The 25,200-nt window shown below is 41.9% G+C and overlaps 1 protein-coding gene across 1 annotated transcript in view; it reads left to right on the plus strand.

The window, feature by feature from the left end:
• The first annotated feature begins 1,177 nt into the window (after positions 1–1,177).
• Positions 1,178–25,200, plus strand: part of DNAJC11 (DnaJ heat shock protein family (Hsp40) member C11) — a 74,809-nt gene continuing 50,786 nt past the window's right edge. The window contains exon 1 of the mRNA XM_045803558.2: positions 1,178–1,324. Coding sequence (XP_045659514.1) covers positions 1,253–1,324 — 72 coding nt within the window. The 5' untranslated portion in view covers positions 1,178–1,252. The remainder of the gene's footprint in view (positions 1,325–25,200) is intronic.

Raw genomic sequence — 25,200 nt, forward strand, 5'->3', positions numbered from 1 at the left:
CAGCTGAGGAAATAGCTCTTCCTTTACAGCCTGGGCTGAGGTCGGCTCCAGACTGACTCAACACCCCTCAATAACCTGTCTCAGCACACCTACTTGTCTCATGCCAAAAAATCCTAAGAGGGCTGAGCAACTTGGAAGGGACCATACACAGGCCCAGATGGTGAACATCTGGCCAAAAATTAGGAAGAGAAAGAAATCAACTTCTCAAATCCACAGACAGGTGTTTGGGGCTTCCCAGGAGACCTGCTCAGGAAGGGCAACCCGGATGGTTCTAAACTGATGGTTAGTTAAGGCTCAACAAACGTTCCTGAGAAATAATGAGGACCTGGTACAGGTCAGCATGAACCAGACAGGTGGCAAGAGCATGGAAGCTCTGCTGTCCACCTTCTCTTGATAATTGCATCATTTCGAAGACATTTAAATTATTTAGATGAATGTAACCGAGACATCTTTAATAATGCACCAAACAGCAGGCACCAGGTTGAAATCAATTACACTCCACCGCTAAATTATAAGGTAGAAATTTATAAGAGGAGGGCTCTGGGATAGGGGCTGTAGGTATAGATGCCTGCCAGAGACAATTCTATTAGGAACCAAATGGGTATTGCCTTATCAGTTAAGCAGCAGAAAAAATGGCCAGGTGCTCCTAAATATAGGGCAATAATAAAAAATAAATTAAAATAAAATTAAAAAAAAAAAACGACCTCGAGGAGGCTCGTCCTCTGGGCAGGGCTCTGGATGACCAGGAGAAAAGACGAAGCACAATGGAGGCAGGAATAAATCCCATTCTGAAGGTTTCCTGTGCAAAGAGAAGTCAGCAAGTGCGGCCTCGAGAACACTCTGGCCAGTGTGGACTCCGTGTGGGGGGCCTGGGCGGGGCTGTTTGAGACAGGATGCTCCCCGCACTGGGATCCAGCATGGGGGACGAGGGCGGTGTCTTAGAGGACAGAGACGCCCAGGTGTGACCGCAGCCTCCCTGCCTGGTCCGGGTGGAGCCTCAGGAAACCGCCTGGGACTTAGGTCCGAGAGCCGCACGTGGCGGACCCTGATCACGGCGTCCCGCCCTCGACCGCGCGGGGGCGCAGGGCGCAGGCGCGCTGCTGCGGTGCGCGGGGGCGGGGGCGGGGGCGCCCCTCCGGTCCGCCAGGGGCCGCTGTGGCGCAGCCGGGTTGGCCCGCGCTGTCGGCGCCGCGGCTCGCCGGTCCCTCTTGGGCACGGCCTTGCCGGTTTGGCGGGGTGAAAGGTTGCGAAGATGGCGACGGCCTTGAGCGAGGAGGAGCTGGACAATGAAGACTATTACTCGTTGCTGAACGTGCGCAGGGAGGTGAGGCTTGCGGCGGGACGTCGTCTGGGCGGAGGCCGTGCCGGGTGGTTCGGGAGGGCCGGGCTAGCGGCCACCGCTCCGTCCCCGCCACGGGCGGTCGGGACCCGGCTGGGAGGCCGCGTGACCCCGCCCGACATGCGCGACCGCCCGCCGACCGGGCGGTCCCACCGCCTCGACCCCGGCGCCGGGGGTGTCCCGGCCGGCCTCTACCCCTGCTCCCGGCGGCCGGGGCGCCGCGTCCTGGCAAGGCCAGAGGGCCCGGTACCCACAGGAGGGAAAGGGTCCCCAAGGTGGAGGCTATTAGAGTGGGGTTCCCGGTCCTCCAGGACCCGGTGCCTCGCCCGGCTCACAAACTTGCCTCGGCCTAGGAGCTGTGTCATCGCCCCCAGCCGGCAGAATGGGAAACTGAGTCTCAGGCACCAAGGTCAAGGCCACGAGGGAACTTTCCCACGGCGGCTGTCGGGTTCCCGAGTATTCCTGGGGACGTCCCGCTTTTGAAGTGAATCCAGGCCCGGAGGCACGTGTCTTGCGGCCTCCTCTCCCCTGAGCGGCTGTCCAGAAATTGAAGGAAGAGCCTCCCATACCTACAGCCTCAATTCAGAGGCCGCAGATTAGGAAGAAGCTGTAAAGCCAGGAAAGCAGCGGTGCCCCAAGCACGGCCTCAGCATGTGCGCTCCTCTCCACTCGCAAGTGTTTGCACCTTTTCCTCACCCAGTAAAAGACAGAGACTCACACTGTGTCTGGCATGTAGTAGGGGCCCAGTAAGTTTCCTTCCTTGTTGACTAGTCCAGTTGACATCAGCGTGAAGGGCAGGAAGGCTTCCAAGGTCAGGTCATAAGGTGGATCGTTTATCTCCAAGCTGCTGGGTTTGGTCTTCTCAGCCCCGCTAGAGAATAATCTTTAATTCCATCTTAGTTTTCCCAGTGATCACAATTAGCCAAGTTTGACTGTGTTAGGTAAGGCAGGTCAAGTATGTGTTGTCCATAAGTGTTGGTGTGCATGGTTTCAGCGATAGCTAACATTTTTTGAGTACTACTTTGTGCAGGGCCACCATGCTGAGTGAACATTTCCTATGACGTTACCTTGTTTAATTCTCACCCCAGCCCCTAAGGTAAGTATTATGATAATCCTTGATTTATAGCTGAGAAAACTGAGGCCAAGAGAGGTTAAGTAACTTGCCCAAAGCAACACCAATGGAAAGGCAGGAACCTGAATTTAGCCCTCAGAAGTCTGACTGGAGCCTCAGCTCTTGACTTCTACACTCTGCTGCCTTTTTAGTCAGACTACAGAGCTGCCAGTTGTGGTACTGTGTCCTTGGGCACCCACATAAAAATCCCTCAAATATATTAGCCACCTCATGAAAATGTCCAATGAAATATCTGGGGGAGCTGCGAATCGTGTTAGGCTGCCATAGGCACCTGGAGGTTTTTGTAACTAATGAACAGTAAGGCTTTGGGTAAATCACTTCTTTGGCCTTCGGTTCCTTTCCCTTTGAATGAAGTGGTTTGACTAGTTACTAAGTTTTCTCCAGTTCTTAGAAGCAAAGCAGTAAATGAAACCACCTTTTCTGAAACCAACCTTTTTCTTTTTTTTTTTTTTCTTTCTTTCTTTTTTTTTTTTTTTTTTTTTTTAAGAGTTTATTTATGGGACACCTGGGTGGCTCATTCGGTTAAGTGCCTGTCTTCGGCTCAGGTCATGATTCCAGGGTCCTGCTCATGCTCTCTCCATCTCTCTCTCTCTCTCTTTCAGATAAATAAATAAATAAATATCTAAAAGATTTTATTTATTTGAGAGAGAGCACAAGTGGGGGGGTGGGGGCAGAGGGAGAGGGAGAAGCAGACTCCCCACTGATCAGGGAGCCTGCCCTGCCTGGGCTGGATCTTAGATCCCTGGGATCACAACCTGAGCCGAAAGCAGACACTTAGCTGACTGAGCCACCCAGGCGCCCTGGAAACCAGCCTTTCTTAGCACTCATTTATAGTCTGGGTTATCAGTAACTGAGCAACAATTTACCCATTTACCAGGCTTACTGAATCTTGGGCAGGTGCATATGATGAAAAAGATCTAGAATAATAGGCTTGGCCAGAGTCCTCGGTAAACGTTAGTCAAAGGTATACCTTGAAACTGCTGGAATCTTAAGACTTGTCATTGTTATTGGACTGATGAGTGGAAGCCAAAGAAATATTCCTTTTAAAAAACGTTACTTTTCCTAATGAGTTACGTCACTTCTCATATCTATGGCTCTGAGTGAAATCCCTCTGAAACATGTTCTCTTGCTGAAGTCACTTTGCGTTCCCTTTGTCAACAAAGGGACAGTGTGAAATGTCAGGGTGTGCAGATCTTATCTTTCAAGATTCTACTGGAATCTTGAAAGCTCTCAAGGTGATCTTTGGACTTGATATTTACTAGGATTTTGGGGGGAGAGGGAGGAATCAGAAATCAACCTGAAGTTGAAATAACATGATTTAGTTGGAGAGTTAGAGGAAAAGTAGAAGTAATGTTAACTCTTTTATCTGTTGATGTATTTGCTGTCAGTCCTATAGCTATATGCCATTTGAGTTTACCTGTAGGAGGCATGATCCCCTTCCCGCCAGTATTCTAGAATACCTTCAAGAGAGTACCTTCGACCCTGTGTTCAGGAAGTTCAGAGACTTTCCCCTAGAAATCCCAAATGGAAGTAACCTGACACAAAACCAGGAAGTTCTATTTAAAATTTTAAAAATTACAAGCCTAAAGTATGGTTACCATTGGAGTAATACAGAAATGTCAAAAATCAGCTTACATAAATTGTGGAAGGAGCCGAGATGCCCTTCAACGGATGACTGGATTAAGAAGTTGTGGTCCATATATACGATGGAATATTACTCAGCTATCAGAAAGAACGAGTTCTCAACATTTGCTACAACATGGACAGCACTGGAGGAGATAATGCTAAGTGAAATAAGTCAAGCAGAGAAAGACAACTATCATATGATTTCTCTCATCTATGGAACATAAGAACTAGGAAGATCGGTAGGGGAAGAAAGGGATAAAGAAAGGGGGGGTAATCAGAAGGGGGAATGAAGCATGAGAGACTATGGACTATGAGAAACAAACTGAGGACTTCAGAGGGGAGGGGGTGGGGGAATGGGATAGACCGGTGATGGGTAGTAAGGAGGGCACGTATTGCATGGTGCACTGGGTGTTATACACAACTAATGAATCATCGAGCCTTACATCGGAAACCGGGGATGTACTGTATGGTGACTAACATAATATAATAAAAACTCATTAAAAAAAAAAAAAAAAAGAAAAGCTCAAAAAAAAAAAAAAATCAGCTTACAAATCTCTTTTTCCAGGTTTTAAACTTCAAAATATCCCCTCATATTGTATTTCAGAGAGTGAAGCAGACAGCGAGACAGGACCCAATGCTTCTCTAAACAAGACTTACGTGATCTTTAATGATTCCCTTTCTCCACTGTTCTGAATTTCCTGTTTACAGAGTAGAGCTATTGTTACACTGAGGCAAGGGAGTGATTTTTCATTAACCGGGCACATTAAAACCAGATCGGCATCTCTGGTTTAGTGTAGTCAAGGGCATCATCAGGTGCCTAAATCTAACTAATCTGAGATTTCTGAGATGATTTTCCAAAATTTATTTGGAGAAAGGATTCCTGACCAATCAGCGAATTTTTCTTGATTTTATACATTTTATAGACATTTTAATTGACACCTTCTAAACTGAATTTATGCCTAATTGACTCAAATTCCTACTTTATCAGTGTTGTATTACCATTAAAAGAAACTCTTTCATTTTTATGCATGACATTCAGCAGTGTTTATAACCCATTTTAAGATCTTTGGTCCCAATCAATTTAGCTTTAAAGGGGCCAGTCTTTTCAAGTTTTAAACACTTTTTAAAAAGCACAGTTAAGTAAAAGATAAACTTGATGTGAAAAGGTTTATTCCTTGCAGTCCATATATGGAGGTGAGTATTCTGGGATTTTCATCCTTCCATACCAGCCTTGAAACTAGAATTGCAAAATTGTCACCCACCAAGAAGAAGTTTCCCCAGAGTCCCTGCACTTTCATTCCTTCCCTGGTTTAGAGTGTGTTGGTCTTTGTACAATTTTTGGTTGTCTGGGTTTCTCTAGCTGGAGGTTACAGTCACAGAGTGAGACTAAACATTCAAATTTGGCCTGCAGATGCAGTGGGCTAGAGCAGTAGAGGAAGGTCTACTAACCACTGTCCAGATTGACCTAGGGGGACGTCACGCATCCCAGCAGCCAGGATGGCTTGGATGTCTTTAGAAGTTGAGTGTAGACGTATCAGCCAACCCAGGTGCACACTAAGTTTCCTAAAGCAGCGAGGTGCTCTGTATTTTTTCATCCATTGCCGATCTAACCTTGTGATGGGCAGGTAATTTAGTCCCAAGGAGAGATACCAAGATAGGTCTGAGAAGGTCATTCCTTCAGTGAGTTTCCCATCAACTACATTATGTTCAAAGTTCGGTGTTTATAACAATGACTCTGCTTAAAACGTGTGCATTCAGCAGCTAGTGTTAAGCCCTGGTTGTCCAAAAACCCAACTTAGGCAGGTGATCCCCTTCCCAAGGTGTCGGGTAAGTGCAGAGGCTGAGTAGCAGGGTCACTAGGAGCAGGAGTCACAGCCCACACTGCCCCTGGGCGACAAATCATTGAACCTCTTCAAGTCTCCACTTACTCACGTGCTGCAGTACTTCTGAGTTACTGAGAGTGTGGGAGGCAACGCCGTACAGCTTTGCAGCCAGAATGTCCTGTGTCTGAATCTTTGGGGGGGCGGGGGGCGCCTTGGCTTGGGTTCATGCCCCTGGGCCAGTAGTTCACCCTTTCTGCTTTGTGTTTTCTCTGACTTTGAAATGTAGGGAACAGGCAGTAATGGATTAGGCACCTACTGTGAGCCGGGATGTTGTATATTGGAAGTATTGCAGTGTAACGGGGATATGTATACACTGCCTTGTACAGGTAGATGTTCGTTTAATATTTATTGTTATTTCTTTAATTTTGATAAAGCATTAGGGTTTACTTATTTTAAAAGGACATGTACATCGAAAACTTTGGTAAACCTGATCCTGGTTAAATTTGCTATCTGTCTGTTATATTAATTAAAAAAAAATAGTGCCAGAATTTATGGTAAGCGTCAGGTTATGAATTCCTAAAGGTTTCTTTTCTCTTTCTGTTCAATATACTGAGTTTCTTATCTTCAAAAGACAGTTGTCTCTCTGAACTCTGCTTCCTGCAAAGTCATGAGTTTCGTTTAGAGGGCAGCGGGGAGGAGCTCCCACAAGGCGGAGCTAAGCTCGGGAGTAGCGGGGAAGGGGTAGTCCACGAGACAGTGTCTGGGGTAAAAGCCCAGTGGGACCCAAAGATATAACTCTTGTGAGCTGTCAGCTCCTAAGGGGTCAGGCAGGGAGGGCAGAACCTCCCTGATCAGAGGCCTGAGCGACAAGACAGAGCACTGGGGTCAAGAGGGTGCTCAGGTGGAGTTCAGAGAGGCTACCCATGGTCTTGCCTCTGGGTGGGGAGGGAGTTCTTAGGATACGCAGTTAGTTCCAGATATCATCTTGTAATACGATTAGCAAACACCATGAGGTTAAATTTTAAAATGTGTTTTCTTTAATGAACCATGAGCTAGTTATTATTATGAGCTACTATTATTCTTTCTGCTTTGGGCATTTTAAACAATTGCTTCTTGAAATTTTAATGCTCTAGTTCTACATTATCTACCAAAATACCTCTTTTTTTTTTTTTTTTTTTTGCTTAAAGAGAATTCAATTGAAAACTTTAATATTTGCTGTGAGTTCAGTAGTAAACAATGGATGAGGAAAATACGAGACACAAGAGCAATGTGTTTTGCTTGGCTGTGGAATTTTAGTGTTTATTTTTATTAAACTTTCATTTTGATTTTATTTATACCCTACCTTGTTCAAGAAAGAATTTAAGACAACTTACAGGGATGAATGAGTAAAACAGCATAAAAGTTTAAAAGGGGGCGCTAGGAGGGGAAAAGACCGTTGGGAACACTGCTGCTTTTTACCACCATTGTGGCCCACACTTGATAAAGCTCCCATTCCCTTGAAGGAGCTTGGAGCCCCCTCCAAGTTCATATCCTGGTAGCTAGGTCCTGTCTGGCTCTTGGACTGTTGGAACCACTTGTGCATGCAGCGAGTGCAGTGTCACCTCCCCAGTTTTCAGGAGCCAGAACATTCTTCAGTAGTAAAATGCCAGCAGACATCAACCACGAGAAGTCTGCATGAGTGGGCAGGATATAACAGATGGACACAGACGAGAGAAAGTATAAGGTCAGGCTTTTCGGAAAAAATAAGCCAAGCTCTTTATGTGAAGATAGGATCTGAACCATCACTTCTGACCCAGAAAGGAACTGGAGCTCATTTTCCTAAGATGCTGGCCTTTTATTGACTGTTGTGTCTCAAGGGCACCAAATACACATATGGACATGACCATGAAGAGAAATGAAAACCAAATTGTACGATGGTCAGAAAATCTCTCCACAGCCCTTGGAATGACCTCTGATCAGGAATCAGACTTTCTGCTCCTGGTTCCTTTGTTCTCACAGTCTGTCTTCAGCAGAAATGGGCATGGAGGACAGGATTCCCCCTGCCCCATAAATCTTGACAGTGACCGGGGCCTGCCTTTTTCTTTGTTAGTATGTAGACTTCTGTCATTACTGATTGCCTAATCTTTTTTTGAATTTATATTGCCATCTTGGGGGTAATGAGTTCTGTAAATTGTAAGTTTTTTCCTTCTATGTAAGACAACTGACTTAGGTTACTTCTAGTTGTAGAAACCTGGAATTGTTTGATCAACCTCCTATTTAGTTTTTCTGACTTATTCATGATTTGATTGTTTCTCTGCCCATCTTCTCAAAGCAGAGTCTAAAATGGCTGTAGGGGCGGCTGGGTGGCTCAGTCGGTGAAGCGTCTGCCTTTGGCCCAGGTCATGATCTCAGGGTCCTGGGATCAAGCCCCATGTTGGGCTCAGCGGGAAGTCTGCTTGTCCCTCTCCCCTGCTGCTCCCCCCCCCAACTCGTGCTCTCTCTGTCTTTCAAATAAATAATTTTTTTTTTAAATAATAAAATGGCTGTAGGAGGTTGACTTTTCAAAATCACGTGACATGTGGCCTGTCCACCTGACCCCTGCACTCCACAAAGCTGTGGCGGTGCTCGGGGGTTTTCGAGGACAGCTGAACCCACTAGCCCAGCACCTTCCATGGGAAGCACCTGTGCACCTTCGTGGGCGATCATTTGGAAAGGCAGAGATGGTGGTGAGCTTTGAAAGGGGTCAGCAGCTTAAGGAGCGAAGCCCTTGAAGTCAGGTCTGCGTTTGATTTCCTAGTAGCCTGATCGGGGAGGGGGCAAGCCACTTAACCTCTCTGGGTCCGTCTCTTCATCCATAAAATCCAGACAATAATTTCACTGTCCTAGGGCTTTGGGGAAAATTAAGCAAGAATGCACGTAAGTGCTCAGCATAGTAATGGACATGTTATTATGTAAAGTAAATGCCAGTATATTTTTATTAGTATCATGAGCATAAAAATTAATAAGGAATGCTCTTATTGATCTGTCAGTTTTTCACACAGTTTGGATGAGCCCGCCGTGTGATAGATGTTTAGTGAACACCTGCTCCCTCTCTGCAGCTTTTCACTCCGTGAACCGAGCTTTGGTCTGAGCCAGGCCGCACGGGCACTTAATCTCCAGCCAGCTTTTGGGTCAGGGGGCCATAGTCTGGAAAGTTCCTTCTCCCTATCAGACCAGACTTTTAGTCTTTCTGATCCTCACTATTTTCCGTTGTAAAATGGAGGTTCCAGTGCCAACCACAAGGTGTTTGGGAGTGTTAAAGCCTCAAATGGAGAAATACCGGCTGAAGCGTTTTGTGCGGGTGCGGCTGTGCCGCCACGGGCAGCCTTTGTCCCCACGGCTTTGGCTTCCGTGACGATCTCTTTGTGCTCCTTCTCCATCCTCCCAATTCCCCCAGGTTTGGGCCCCTTGAGCTTGGCTCTTTTTAAAATCTCTTGCTTTTCCTGCATCTCCTCTTGCCTTCTGGGCATTGTACTTAGGTGTTCAAGTTCACCTTTCCCCCCAAAGCCTGATGCTTCCAGTTTCTCCCCAATGCACGCATCCGAGCCAGAACCCCATGTGTGCTCTTTGGTTTGTTTTCTCCATATGGTACTGTGCCGCTTTGTCCCACAGACCAGACCCACCCAGTTCACGAAGCCTCCTCTTGACCCCAGCCAGCTGTGATGCTTTGTTTCCGCTTCAACTCCTGGGCCACCCACCAGCCCTCCTAACCTCAACTCTACATTTCTGCTGTAGTTTTCTCTAGGTCTCTCTGGTCTTGATTTTTGTCGGTTGTAGTCAAGCTGTACCAAAGTAATATTAACAGACAGTACTAATCACATTATTTCCCTGGTTATTGGGTAGGGATCAAAGTCCTGGCTCCATTTTAAAGCCCCTTATTAATGAGCTGTTTTACGTGTTTTCTGCCTACCTTGTGGTGACGTTCTGCTTTCCTCCACTGCAAAGTAAGTATCACGTGATCAGGAACTATCGCTGTCTGATTCACCATTATATCCCTTACTACCGGGCCAATGTTTACTGAATAAATGAGCAGGTGAATGGATGTCCAAGTTAATTTCTGGCCAGTGTCCTACTTAGACTCCTTTGCTCTTGTGTCAGTTTGGTCAGTGTTCTGTCTCCAACACTGGCCTGTTTCTCAGGATGTTCTCTTCCCCTGAAATGCCCCGGCCCGTCTTGGATACCAAAGCAAATCAAAATCCACCTTTTGCATTCTCATTTAGATCCCTCCACCTTCGTGGCGTTTTCGTTCAATTCTGACTGCCCTGAACTTATTTCTCCACCATTAGTATTAGCGTTTCTGTCTTATGTTTTTAGTTCAGTCCACGTGTATAGTTCAGTCCACGTGTATGGGTTTTTTAGGGGAAACCTACATACGCACACCTAGTTTGTAATCTCCTTAATATTTTATTTCTGTTGTACCTCCTTCAGTACTTAGAACAGGGCAGGCATTCGGTAAATGTACTGACTAGAATTAAGTATCTGCTAACATCATACCCACCTTTTTACTTTCAGCTAGCTTTTCACTTTGTGGAATACCTGTGTTGAAGATCACATTGCAATTTTGGCAACAAATCATTCTAGGGGAGTTTATTGGTAGGAGTTTATCAGTTGTCCTTTGGTAAATCTAAATTTTCACTTGTGAAAATTGTTCAAAGTCAGATACAAAAGGAAGAGAGCAAATTCAAATGCAAGCCTTTATGCTCACTCGCGGGGTAAGCCAAGGTGCGCGGAGACTGGGTACCGCGCTGGAAGAGAGGAGGGCTTGCCCTGCTGGCCTTGTCCTTTGTCATCTGGCAGGCATTCTGTTCCTCTTCTGTTTCTTTATTGCGGTGGGAGGAGGGTGCTTGTTTATCACCTGTTGTAGTAACATCAGTAATATGAGTAAAAGTAAGTACGTTTCACATGGTTGAGATTGTTTTAGGAGTTTTTCTTTCGTCGGAGCTGAATGTTCAGGATAGGCTGCTTAGGTTTGTCTCACTTGAAATCGTGTTCTACTGGAGATGCTCCTCACAGCGAGGGGTCAGGCAGAGCAAGTTAGCACCGTCTGCACCGTGCTCGAGGTGGAGGGTTAGTCCGCCTACATCGTTGGGGTCTTGCTGTTTGCACATCAACCCCAGCTTATTTCCAGACCCTCCAAAGATGTTCACACGAAAATGGAAATTGTAGAAGGCCGTGTTGAGCAGGGAAAATGGCATTCGAAGATGGCAGGGCTGTGTGTGAGAGAGGTTTCATTGTGTGAGGCTTCAGACTATAGTGGGAACCTTTCCAGAATGAAGTAGGAAATGTTTCCAAGTCCAGTTTAGTGCCTGATGAGTGCGTGCCTTGGTCTCCACAAGTGACACCACGGAATCTGTAACACCCCCCCCCTCATGAAACAGCTCTTACTCAGCACAAAGGACCCGTGCTGTCTTGGTGTTAATTAGCTCTGAAATCTGCTTTTTCCTTTAAATCGTATGAGCACCAAGTATCATAAAAAGTTACAGGTTTTATTAGCTGATGCAGTTTATTTCAATCAGATTGTCATGGAACATACGGACAGTAATGAGCCTTCAATTGTGGTAATTAGGCAGACTTCCCAAAATCCAATAGAACGTAGTTTGTGGAACCTTCCTGACATACAGCAGTGTAGAGGCAGCCTGGAAGTTGGAGCTGGCAAGTATGGGCTTCAGCAACAACAGACCTAGTGGCTTTCCAATTCCTAAGATGGCTGTAAGTATGAGGTGTGAGTTGCTGCTTGCGTGCTCTGTTAGTTCTAAGTGCTGTGCACCAAACGTTGCTGGTTCTTTGCTTGTCTGGCCCGTGGTAGGACTGCACTTCCTGGTCCCGCAGGGGTTGAGTGAGGCCCTGTGACTAGTTCTAGCCAACGATATGAGCGGAAGTGATATGTATCATGCTCAGGCTAAAGCATTTAAATGCTGATGTGAGCCAGAGAGGGTCTGTCTCCTGCCCTTCCCTCTGCTTTGGCAACTGGCAGTGGTTCAAAGGGTGGCTGCTCTTTCAAACTTGGGACCTGAGGACACAGCCAGCTGAGTACCAGCTGACCTAAGATGGCCATGTAAAAGGAGAAATAAACCTTTGCGATTTTTGGATTGCTTGGTAACACAGTATGAGCTAACCCAGCGAATCTCACACTTTTTCCCCTCTGTGTTTTTACATTATTGAGCTTTTGTTTGAGTTACAGCTATTAACTTTGATAGAAATTAAAACTCAGTAATTAATAAAATGTTGTAAAACAAAACACAGTGTACCTGTATTTCGGTAAGGCATAAGGAAGGCTGAAGGATTTCAAAATAGCTATGTACTGACGAACAATAAAGGTACAGATGTGCAGACATCATGGCAGATATAACAAAAAGTAGTGAGCAACCACACAGTGAAAGAACTGAGAACCAATTGAATTAGTCTCTGAAGTCTCTCGTCTTTATGCTGTAAAACTGCCACCTTAGAAATTACTAGCAAACGTAATGCACACGTACACATTCCATTAGCCATCAAAGCAGTGATGTCATCACATATCCTGTAGCCTTAGGAAAATCGCAGTGTACGCATGACAGCACGAGAAAAAGGCAAATAACAGCTCAGTGTTACTAGTTTTATTGAAAACAGTTCTGACCTGTGGACCTCCTAAAAGGGTTCAGACTCCAGGGGGCCCCCACCACACCTTGAGAACCACTGACAGTCGCGGTTCGGACATCCTGGTGTTCCTCACACGTTTGAGCTCACTTTGTTGAATGAAGCTAGGAAATAAGAGCAGAGGGGCAGTATGCTCGTTGAGTGTGGAATCACCTTGATTCCAGAGTTGGTCTTCACTAGAATCCGGGTGACTGAAGATGTAGCAGCTTCTTCGATGGCTTCATTATTTAAGGGAAGCGAGTATGATGAAACTGGAGTCAGGCAGTTTTCCAAGCATGATACCACAGCAGAGATCAGAAGAGGGGCAATTTACAGGTTTGATTTTGTAAAAATGGGAAATTTCTGTGTTTGCTCAAAGAAAAAAACGAAAACCAAGAGAAACCAATAAGCACAATTTAAAAACTCAGAACATGCAGTATATTTATTTGATAAAAGATTCATATTTTCAATATATATAAAGAAGTCTTGGAAATTTAAAAAAAAAAAAGGATGAGTACCCTAATAGGAAAACAATACAAAGGAAACAAATGGGTCATTTCATAAAGAAGAAGTCTAAAATGCAAATAAACGCATGGAGAAATGTTCACCCTCGGTAGTAAAGAAACAAATGCATCTATTTTTTTTAAGATTTTATCCATTTATCTGACAGAGGGAGAGAGCACGAGCAGAAGGAGGGGCAGAGGGAGAGGGAGAAGCAGGCTCCCTGCTGAGCGGGGAGGCCAACATGGGGCTCCATCCCATCATGACCTGAGCCGAAGGCAGATGCTTTACCGACGGAGCCATCCAGGGGCCCAACAAATGCAATTTAAAATAGAGTACCCATTTGTCTGCCATGTTGACAAAGATTGTTTTCTTTCTGATGGTAGCACTCAGTGCTGATGAGATGATTGTGCTAGCCCACCCAGCCAGGAGACAGGATTTCCCTGGAGAACTTGAACCAGGAAGGCTTCAGAGCCTAGCCATGGGCACAGTAGAGGACGAGAATGGCACCCTTACCAAAGCAGGGAATATATGAGTGATTACATCCTGCTTGGTGAGACTTACAGCTTTTTCCTTGTTCTCTGCGTCCTTCCCTGAAAAAACTGGCCTATCAAAGAGAAAATACCACCAGATGAAACTTCTCAGTCCTCTCACAGGGATTTTGCAAAGAAGCTCATCAGGTGACAAGGCCTGTTCACGTAGAGCTTCCAGATAGCTCCGTGGTATCTTCCTGTTGGGTATGAATTGATAACAAAGAACATAAATATTTGGAGAAATACTACAGTGTGAATTTCTAAGATCATGCAGACAGCAAAGAAAAATGAAGCAGACAGTGCAGGAAGTTTGAAAACTAGATCGTCTTCAGAGAAGTAAGATATTACATGTAAGAAATAAGAACAAGGAGATACTTTTTTTTGAAAGATTTTATTTATGTATGTATGTATTTAGAGAGAGAGGGAGCACGAGTTGGGGGAGGGGCTTCCAGCTGCAGGCTGAGCCCAGTGCAGGGCTTGATCTCGACCCTGAGATCATGACCTAAGCAGGGGAAATCAAGAGTCAGCAGCTTAACTGACTGAGCCATCCAGGCGCCCCTGTATATATTTCTTTTAAAAGTATCATCTTGTTCTGGGGCGCTTGGGTGGCTCAGTTGGTTAGGTGTCTGACTCTGTTTCGGCTCAGGTCCTGGGATTGAGCCCTGTGATGGGCTCTGTGCTCAGCTGGGAGTCTGCCTCAGGATTCTTTCTCTCCCTCTGCCCCTCCCCCACTCGTACTTTCTCTCTCTAAATAAATAAGTCTTTTTTAAAAGGAAATATAAACAAAAAGATCTTGGAAATCAAAAATAAGGTAGAAATAAAAACTTTATATAGAGGGGCTGAAAGATGAAGATGAGAAAATCTCGATGAAAGTAAAATTTAAAAATTAGAAGACCAACTCTTACACATTAAAGTAAAATGAAGGGGAAGACATATTAAACAATATGAGAAAAATTCTCAGAACTAAAAGATACGAGACTCTAGGTGGAAAGGGCCAATTAAGTAACTAGCTCGGTGGGTGGGGGAGAAAAAGACCTGTACTAAGGGAATCATTGGTGAAAGAGAGAATACTAAAAGTTTCCAAACAGGTCACAAAGGATTGGAAATTGGAATGACATTAACCTTTCTCAGCCATAGTACTATAAGGTAAAAGACAGTGAAACAAACAATACTGTAAAAATTCTGAGGAAAAAATATTTCCAAGCTAGGATTCTATCCTCAGCCAACTATTTATCAAGTATAAAGACAGAATATAAGAACATTTTGAGGGGCCCCCAACTGGCTCAGTCAGTAGAGCATGTGACTCTTGATCTCAGGGTCGTGAGTTTGAGCCTCACCATGGGTGTAGAGCTTACTTAAAAAAAAAGAGAAAAAACGAATTTAAAAAAAAAAAACATTTTGAGATATGTGAAGTCCAAAAAATGTTTTCTCCCAGCCAACCTTTGTAAAGGAAACTACTGGAGATCGAACTCCACTGAAATAAACTACTGGAGATTGAACTCTACTGAAATAAAAAGAAAACCAAGAAAGAGAAAGGGCATAGGATACCAAAAAGAAGAGACTGATCCAGGAAAGATACCCTGGAGGATGGTGACAGGGATCCTAGGATGAAGTTTGTTTAGCAGGCCTGACGTTTGATACAATGCAGAGATCTCTGGGAGGAAGATCTTTCCCTCTTGGGGGAAGAAAAAGAAACAACATGGAATTGGTGAACTATTTAATATTTTTGTATTGAAAAGACTAGAAGTCTTTAAGTTTACTTTGAGGAGTTGAAGAATCTGTGACAGAGATATAGAAAGCTAAAGCAAATGGAAAAAATGAGGCAATCGTTAACTCTAGGAAAAATTAAAAATAGTTTAGGAAAGAAATATAATCATAGTATACTGGTTCATTCAAATTTGAGCTGTATTTACATAATCACAATAAAAATTAAGGTTTTTTTAAAAGATTTTGTTTATTTATTTGACAGAGAGAGAGCCAGCGAGAGAGGGAACACAGGCGGGGGGAGTGGGAGAGGAAGAAGCAGGCTCCCAGCGGAGGAGCCTGATGTGGGGCTCGATCCTAGGACTCTGGGATCACGCCCTGAGCCAAAGGCAGACGCTTAATGACTGAGCTGCCCAGGTGTGCCTAAAAATTAAGTTTTTGTGTTGTATTCCTCTCAAGCACACTGTAGACATTCGATCATTTGTTTTTGTAAATAAATAAGTTATTAGAAAGTGGGAGAAAAAATTGTTTTTGGTAAGATATTGCATATTGATTTGATTCAAAGTTGTGGAAACTGTAGAAAGGAGGGGAAAGAGAAACGGAAGTAAAAGAGAACTAAATTCTCATGAGTAGATTAAATCTAAACTTCTAAAATTAAGGATATGAGTATAAGCATATGATTTAGAAATATAAAGACGGGGGCGCCTGGGTGGCTCAGTCATTGAGCATCTGCCTTTGGCCCAGGGCGTGATCCCAGGGTCCTAGGATCGAGCCCCACATCAGGCTCTCTGCTCGCTGGGAGCCTGCTTCTTCCTCTCCCACTCCCCCTGCTTGTGTTCCCTCTCTCGCTGGCTGTGTCTCTCTCTGTCAAATAAATAAATAAAATCTTGAAAGAAAGAAAGAAAGAAAAAAAGAAAGAAGAAGGAAGGAAGGAAGGAAGGAAGGAAGGAAGGAAGGAAGGAAGGAAGGAAGGAAGGAAAGGAAGGAAGGAGGGGCACCTGGGTGGCACAGCGGTTGAGCGTCTACCTTCGGCTCAGGGCGTGGTCCCGGCGTTATGGGATCGAGCCCCACATCAGGCTCTTCCTCTATGAGCCTGCTTCTTCCTCTCCCACTCCCCCTGCTTGTGTTCCTTCTCTCGCTGGCTGTCTCTATCTCTGTCGAATAAGTAAATAAAATCTTAAAAAAAAAAAGAAAAGAAAGAAAGGTAAAGAGGAAAATGCTGAGGGATTTTAACATACTTATTACCTGAGGAGTGGGGATGAATGCTGTTTTGGTTGTAAGTCTAGTAGTTCCATTCATAAGCTGTTCTATGTATCCCTTTGATAAAATGAAATTTTTAAATTTAAAATAATTAAATGTTAGACACTTAATAGAGAGCAGTTCAGCAGACTAAAATGGAAATCTTACACCCTTTAACCCAACAATTCTAGAAATTTATTTGCAAAAAGGTGATCATGGATGCACACAAAGTTTTAGTTGTAGGGATGTCCACTCCAGCCTTCTGAAAACAAATGAAAAGTATTCATGGGGAATCCTTACATAAACTGTGATAATGCCATATTTGAAATACTATGCAGCCATTTAAAATGATGTGGAAAATACTTGATGACCAATAAGAGCCACAAAACAAAACCTCACAAAGATCTTTAACTGAAAAAAAAAGGGAATTATAAAATTCTATTACAGAAAAAACAAATTTTTATTTTAAAATGTTATCTAGGGGCACCTGGGTGGCGCAGTCGTTGAGCGTCTGCCTTCGGCTCAGGGCGTGATCCCGGCGTTCTGGGATCGAGCCCCACATCAGGCTCCTCCGCTGGGAGCCTGCTTCTTCCTCTCCCACTCCCCCTGCTGTGTTCCCTCTCTCGCTGGCTGTCTCTGTCAAATAAATAAATAAAATCTTTAAAAATAAAATAATAAAAAAATAAGATGTTATCTATATTTTCCATTTTATCCATGAAGAATATGTATACTTTTCTAATAAAATAAGGGTTTTTTAAGGTAATTCAAGTAGGAAAACATAGCCATTGACTCATTTCTTTAACCTATTTTGACAGAAGAATTGATGCTATTTTTATCTCTATGCCAGTGACAAAGATTTTCTTCATATTTTTGAAAATGATGTTTATTTTGCTTCACATCCTCACCCACATTTACTCTTCTCGGTCTGTCATTTTAGACAGTCTAGTGGTTGTGTGGTAGTATCTACTTTTGTTTTTAATTTGCATTTCCGTGATGACTAACAATATTGGATGTCTTTTCATGTACTTATTAGCCATTCCTGTATCACCTTAGGTTGAAGTTTCTGTTTAAATCTTTTACTCATTATTTTATTGGGTTGTCTTCTTCAGTAAGAGTTCTTCATATATTCTGGATACAAATCCATCAGATACATATTTTTTAAATATTTGGAAATCTTTAACTCGACATTAACAAAAATTGTGTTTTTAGAAGTTTTATGGTTGGGCGCCTGGGTGGCTCAGTCAGTTAAGCGTCTGCCTTCTGCTCAGGTTGTGATCCCAGGGTGCTGGGATCAAGTCCCACATCCAGCTCCTTGCTCAGGGGAGCCTGCTTCTCCCTCTGCCTCTGCCTCTCTCTCTGTCTCTCATGAATAAATAAATAAAATCTTTAAAAACAAAAAAAAGTTTTATGGTTTTAGCTTTCACATTTAAGTCTTTATTCATTTTGAGGGTTTTTTTTTTTTTCAATTTATTTTTTTTAAGATTTTATTTGTTTATTTGACAGAGAGAGCACAAGCAGGGGAACAGCAGGCAGAGGGCGAAGGAGAAGCAGGCTCCGCACTGAGCAGAGAGCCAGACTTGGGGCTCGATCCCAGGACACTGGGATCATGACCTGAGCCGAAGGCAGCTGCTTAACTGACTGTGCTACCCACCCAGGTGCCCCTCAGTTGTTTAAATTGTAAAATACATATAACATAAAATTTACCATCTTACCCGATTTTTATAGTTCAGTGAGATTAAGTACATGCACAATGTTGTGCAACCGTCACCACCATCTGTCTCCTGAAGTCTTTTCATCTTGCAAAACCGAAATTCTATCCATTACACAACAACTATCTCCTCCCCCACCCCAACTCCCTGGCAAGCATTATTCTACTTTCTGTCTCTGATTTTTTACTAGATACTTCATCTGAGTAGAATCATATAGTATTTATCATTTTGTGACTGGCTTATTTCACTTGGTATGATAATTTCAGGGTTCATCCATGTTATAGCATGTGTCAGAATTCCCTGCCTCTTTAAGACTGAATATTCCGTTGTATGTTTGTACCGTATTCTGCTCATAAGCATTTATCTGTTGATGGACACTTGGGCTGCTTCCATGTTTTAACTATTGTGAATCATACTGCTGTGAACATAGGTTTACAAATATCTGTTTGAGACCCTGCTCGCAGTTCTTTTGAGGATGTGCCCAGAAGTGGAATTGCTGAGTCATATGGTAAATCTGTTTCTTTTGTTTTGTTTTGCTTTGTTTTTTTGAGAAACTACCACACTGTTTTCCGTGAAAGCTACACCATTTTACATTCCCACCAACAGTGTACGTGGGTTCCAGTTTCTTTACGTCCTTGCCAACACTTGTTATTATCTCTTTGTTTTATAATAGCATCCTAATGGATGTGGGTGGTATCTCATTGTGCATTTCCCTAATGATTCGTGATGTTGAGCACCCTTTCATGTGCTTATTGGACATTATTGTATCTTCTTTGGGAAAATGTCTATTCAAGTCCTTTGTCAATTTTTTAATTAGGTTGGTTGTTTTTGTTGAGTTTTAGGGGTTCTTTATATATTCTGGATATTAATTCCTTATTAGGTATATGATTTGCAAATATTTGTTCCCAGTCTATAGATTGTTTTTTCACTTTCTTGATAGTATCCCTTGATTTACAAAAGTTCTTAGTTTTGAGAAGTTCTTGGTTTTGGTAAGTTTTGCCTGTTTTTTCTTTTATCACCTGCGCCTTCGATGTTATAACCAAGAAATCATTGCCAAATCCAATGTAATGAAACCTTTGCCCTGTATTTTCTTCTAAGAGTTTTACACTCTTATGTATAGGTCTTTCATTCATTTTTAGTGAATAAACTAATAAATGAATCAGTGAAGTTATATGATAGGAAGTCAACACACAAAAATCAATTGCATTAACTTTTATATGTGGAGTTAAGTAAGGATCCTACTCATTCTTTTACATACGAACATCCAGTTTTCCCAGCACCATTTGTTGATAGAACTGTCCTTTCCTTAATTGAGTTGCCTTGGCACCTTGTCAAAAATTATTTGACCATGTATATGAATGTATATTCCTGGGCCCTCTACCCTATCCTGTTGGTCCACATGTCTGTCTTTATTCTAATACCACACTATTTTGATTACTGTAGCTCTGTAGTAAGCTTTGACATAAGGAAATATGAATCCTCCAACTTTGTTCTTTTTCAAGATTATTTGGCTCTTTGGGATCCCTTGATATTCCTTGCAAATTCTAGGGTGGATTTTTCTATTTCTGCAAAAACTGTCATGGGGATTTTTTTTTTTTTTTAAGATTTTATTTATTTATTTGACAGAGAGAGAGGGACAGCCAGCGAGAGAGGGAACACAGGCAGGGGGAGTGGGAGAGGAAGAAGCAGGCTCGCAGCAGAGGAGCCTGATGTGGGGCTCGATCCCAGGACTCCAGGACCACGCCCTGAGCCGAAGGCAGACGCTTAATGATTGAGCCACCCAGGCGCCCCTGTCATTGGGATTTTGATACAGATTGTATTGAATCTTTTAGTTGCTTTGGGTAGTATTAACATCTTAATGATACTGTCTTCCAGTACATTGATGTGGAATGTCTTTCTTTTTTTTCTTTTTTTTTTCTTTTTTTTATGTCTTCTTTAATTCTTACAACAGTGTGTCATAGTTCTCATTAGAAAAAATCTTTTACCTCCTTGGTTAAGTTAATTACTAAGGTGGGGTTTTGTTTTTTTTTGTTTTTTTTTTAATGCTGTTGTAAGTGGAACTATTTTTCTTAACTTCCTTTACAGATTGTTGATTTTTAGTGTATAGAAATGCAGCTAATTTGTGTGTGTTGACTTTGTGTCCTGCAACTCTGCTTAATTCATTTATTAGCTTTAATAGTTTTTTTGTGGGTGGAATTGTTCATTTTCTTCATATAAGATCATACAGTCTGGGAACAGAGATTATTTTACTTTCCAATCTGGATACCATTTATTTCTTTTTCTTATCTAATATCTCTGGCTAGGACTGCCAGTACTATGTTGAATAGAAGTGGTAATGGCAGAAATCCTTGCCTTGGTCCTGATCTCACCATTGAGTATGATGTTCACTGTAGATCTGTCTTCAGTTGTAAGAGCTCTTTATGGCTTTCATTATGCTGAGGTGGTTTCCTTCTGTTCCTAGTTTGTTGAATGTTTTTACCACGATAAGGTGTTGAATTTTGTCAGATGCTTTTTCTGCATCAATTGAGATGACCATATGTTTTTTTCTTTCTTTCATTCTCTTAGTGTGGTATATTATATTGATTGATTTTTGCTGAACTACCTCTGCATTCCAGGAATAAATCCTACACGGTCATGGTGTATAATAATCCTTTTAGTATGCTAAAATCTGTTTGCTACTGTTCTGTTGAGAATTTTTGCATCGGTGTTCATAAGGGGTATTGGTCTGTAGTTTTCTTGTGCTGTCTTTGTGGAGCTTTGGTATGAGTTTGGAAGTGTTCCCTCTTCCTTGATGTTTTGGAAAAGTTGGAGAAGGATTGAAATTAATTCTTTAAATTTCTGGTAGAATTCACCAGGGAAGCCATTAGGTCCAGGGCTTTTTTTGCTTTGTCAAGAAGTTTTTGATTAGTAATTAAATCTCCTTATTAATTATAGGACTACTCAGATTTTCCGTTTCTTTATGATTTAGTCTTGGTAGGTTTTATGTTTCCAGGAGTCTGTCCATTTCATGTAGGTTTTCCAGTTTGTTGGTGGGCAATTAATTGTTCGTAGTACTTTTTTATAACCCTTTTCTTTCTGTAGAATCAGTAGTAATATCCCTGCTTTCATTTCTGAGCTTATTAATTTCAATCTTTTCTCTTGTTGTCCTTAGGCAGACTAGCTAGAGATTTGTCAATCTTGTTGATTTTTTTTTTTTGAGAACCACCTTTAGTTTCATTCATTATCTCTGTTGCTTTTTTATTGTCTAGTTTATTTATCTCTGCTCTGATATTATTTCCTTCTGCTAGTTAGCTTTTTTCAGTTCGTTGTTCTTTTTTCTAGTTCCTCAGTTATATATTAGGTCATTGACTTATGATCTTTGCTGTTTTTTAATGTAAACATTTATGGCTATAAATTTCCCCCTCACCATTGCTTTTACTGCATCCTGTAAGTTTCATTATGTTTTATTTCTTTTCTTTCATCTCTGTTTTCTAATATCCCTCACAATCTCTTCTTGGTTATTTAAGAATGTGTCATTAAATTTCCACGAACGTGAATTTTCCAGTTTTCTTTCTGTTACTGATTTCTAACTCCCTCCCATTGTAGTTGGGGAAGATGCTTAGGATATCCATCTTTTTAAATCTGTTGAGACTTAATTGGTGGCTTAACACATATCTTCTTGCTGTATTGAAACTTTTATTGATACCCCGTATCTTATCACCTTACTAAAATCACTTAGTAGGTTTTTAGGTTCTTTATGACTTCCACATACATGACCTCCCCTGTGCACACATCCCAATGCATGTTCTGTTATCATGAGTAGAATATTCTGTACATCTCTGTTAGATCTAGTTGGCTTACTGTATTGTCCAGGTCCTCTTTTTCCCTCCTCTTGTCTTGGTTAGTCTCTATATTATTGAAGGAAAATATTGAAATTTTACTATTATTGTAGAACTGTCTATTTTTCCTTTCAATTCTGTCCATTTTTGCTTCATATATTTTGACAGTCTGTTATTAGGTAGCAAATAGTTATAATTGTTACATGTGCTTGCTGTATTGAATCTTGAATTGATATATATATTGTCCTCCTTTGTTTCTTGTAACCTTTTTTGATTTAATGTCTATTTTGTCTGATGTTAATAGAGCCACCCCTCTCTTTTGGTTACTGTTTGCAGGGAATGTTTCCTACCCTTTCATTTTTCACTTATTTGTGTCTTTGGTTCTAAAGCAAGTCTCCTATAGGCAGCAAACAGTTGGGTTTGTTTTTTGTGTGTGTTTTTTTGTTTGTTTGTTTGTTTTTTGTAATTCATCCTGCCAGTCTGTGTCTTTTTATTGGAGAATTTAATCCATTGGCATTTAAAATAGCTATTGATAAGGAGGGCCTTCTTTCTGCCACTTTACTCTTTCCTTTCTCTGCCCTGTATCTTTTTTGTCCTTTAATTTCCAAATCATGGTCTTTTGTGTTTAGCCAGTGTTCAATGCTGAAATGTCCTAACCCCCTTCTCATTTCCTTCCATGTGTGTTCTGTAATTTGTGGTTTCATGTAACATCTTAACATTCTAATCGGGTTTATACCGGCCTGACTTCTGCAGTATACAAAAACTCTGGTCCTCTAGTGCTTTTCCCACATCTTTCAGTTATTGATGTCACAGAATTACATCTTTATACGTTGGGTGTCCAAAAAATAACCTAGTAATTATCTGGGGTTTTTTAAAGGTTTATTTATTTTAGAGAAAGTGAGCACACTCACAAGTGGGAGGGGCAGAAGGAGAGGGAGGGGGAATCCTAAGCATACTCCCCACCAAGTGCAGAACCCAACTCAGGGCCCAGTCCCACGACCCTGAGATCATGACCTTAGCTGAAACCAAGAGTCAGACACCCAACCGACTGCGCCCCCCAGGCTCCCCATCTAGTAATTGTTTTTTATAATGCTTTAGTTTCTTACATTATGTAGAAACAAAATGGGACGTTACAAGCCAAAGTTACAAAGGACTAACCTTTAGTAATTTTTTTAATGTGTTAGTAACTTAAATTATTAAGAAAATAAAATGTGGAGTCAGGACCCATTTTTACAGTAACACTAGCTTTTATAATTGCCCGAGTGTTTAACCTTTACTGAGACCTTTACCTCTTCATATAGCTTTGAGTCACTGCCTAGGATCCTTTCATTTCAACCTGCAGAGCTCCCTGGAGCATTTCCTGCAGGGCAGGTTTAATGGTAATGAACTCCCTCAGCTTTTGTTTATCTGTTTTTATTTCTCTGAAGGTCTTCATGTGTCCCCTACATATGACGCAAGGTAAGGGTCAAGGTTCATTTTTCTGTATATTTATGTCCCTTTCAGCATATGTATTAAAAAGATGATCTTTTCCCCATTGAACCGCCTTGACATCTTTGTCAAAAATCACCTGGCTGTGTATAGGGGTCGATTTATGGACTTGACTCTGTGCCATTGACTTTCACCAGTACGCACTGTCTTGATTCCTAGAGCCGTGTAATAAATCTTGAAACCCAGTAATGGAATCCTCCAGTTCTTTTTTTTTTTTTTCTTTTAAAGATTTTATTTATTCATTTGAGAGAGAGAGACCATGAGCAGGGGAGAGAGGCAGAGGCAGAGAGAAGCAGACTCCCTGCTGAGCTGGGAGCCTGATGTGGGGCTCGATCCCAGGACCCTGAGATCACTACCCAAGCTGAAGGCAGATGCTTAACCATCTGAGCCACGCAGGCGCCCCATCCACCAGTTCTTTTTCAGCTACTTTGGCTAATAACTAGGAAAATTAAATTTCTTTTTCTCTGTATCTTTTGTTTTTCCACATGAATTTTAGAATTAGCTTGTCAATTTCTACAGAAAAAGGCCTGCTGGGATTTTGGGTTGCACTGAATCTGTAGCTTGTTTTGGGAAATTGTGGTGTCTTAATAATATTGACCCTTCTGATACATGAAGACGGTTTTATTCCTGTTGTTTCCAGGCTGTAATTTCTGTTGGCACTACGTTGGGGTTGCCCGCAGACATGTCCTGCGCACACTCGTTACATCCATCCCTAAGCAGTTCGTGTTTGTTGATGATACTATGAACGGTATTGTCTTTGTAAATTTCAGTTTTTAGATTGTCGAAATAAATTGATGTTTGCGTATTGACCCTGTACCCCGTGACCTTGCTAAATAACATCACTTAGTAACTTTCTTGTGGGTTCTTTAGGATTTCCCATGTAAGTGATGTCTGCAAATACCGAGTTTTACTTTTTCTTCTCTAATCTGTAAGCCTTTTATTTTTGTGCCTTATTGCAGGAAATTCATTTTTGTATCATATAGCATCAAATCCAAGCATTTTAATGGACCACTAAACTCTATGGTCAAGTCACAGAGGACCTTTTCACTGTGAGTTTTATGATCTATGAGGTTGAATTTATAACAGATTTACTTTACATTAAAAACTGAACCAGATGATTGAGATGATGAAGGTTTTCAGACTTAAAAAGTACAATAGACCTCTTAATTTTATATAGAATTTTAGAAATGAGTATGCCACCGTAGGTTTCATTTTTAACGACCTCTCCGATTTTGAAATGATATCAGTGTTTTTATGATAAAGAGTTTATCATTTATGAAGTATCGACCCAGTGACCTTAGCTATTCAGTTATGATGAAAGGCCCAATCTAACCTTCTATTGAATGTAATATTTATTAAAAATGAAACTTCTCATTTCTATTACTTAATCAATAGCACATTAAGCCATTTATTAATATGATTACAGAAGGTCTTGCAGATTAGATATTCTACCCACTTGTCATGTAGTTTAATTTTAACAACCGGGAAACAGCAGCCTGAGCTAGAAGTCAGCCAAATCTGTCTAATCGTGCACTTGGAACTTTTATGAAATCCTGGAAAGAACAATTAAAATTTGCAGAAAGAAAGTAATTTGTAATTGCTGTTTAGGAAGGAATAGCCCCTTTTACATCATTCATTGGTAAACCTACCTGGAGAAG

This window comes from Ursus americanus, chromosome 33 (assembly GCF_024610735.1).
Source record: "Ursus americanus isolate L20-20 chromosome 33, mUrsAme1.1.p, whole genome shotgun sequence".
NCBI lineage: Eukaryota > Metazoa > Chordata > Mammalia > Carnivora > Ursidae > Ursus > Ursus americanus.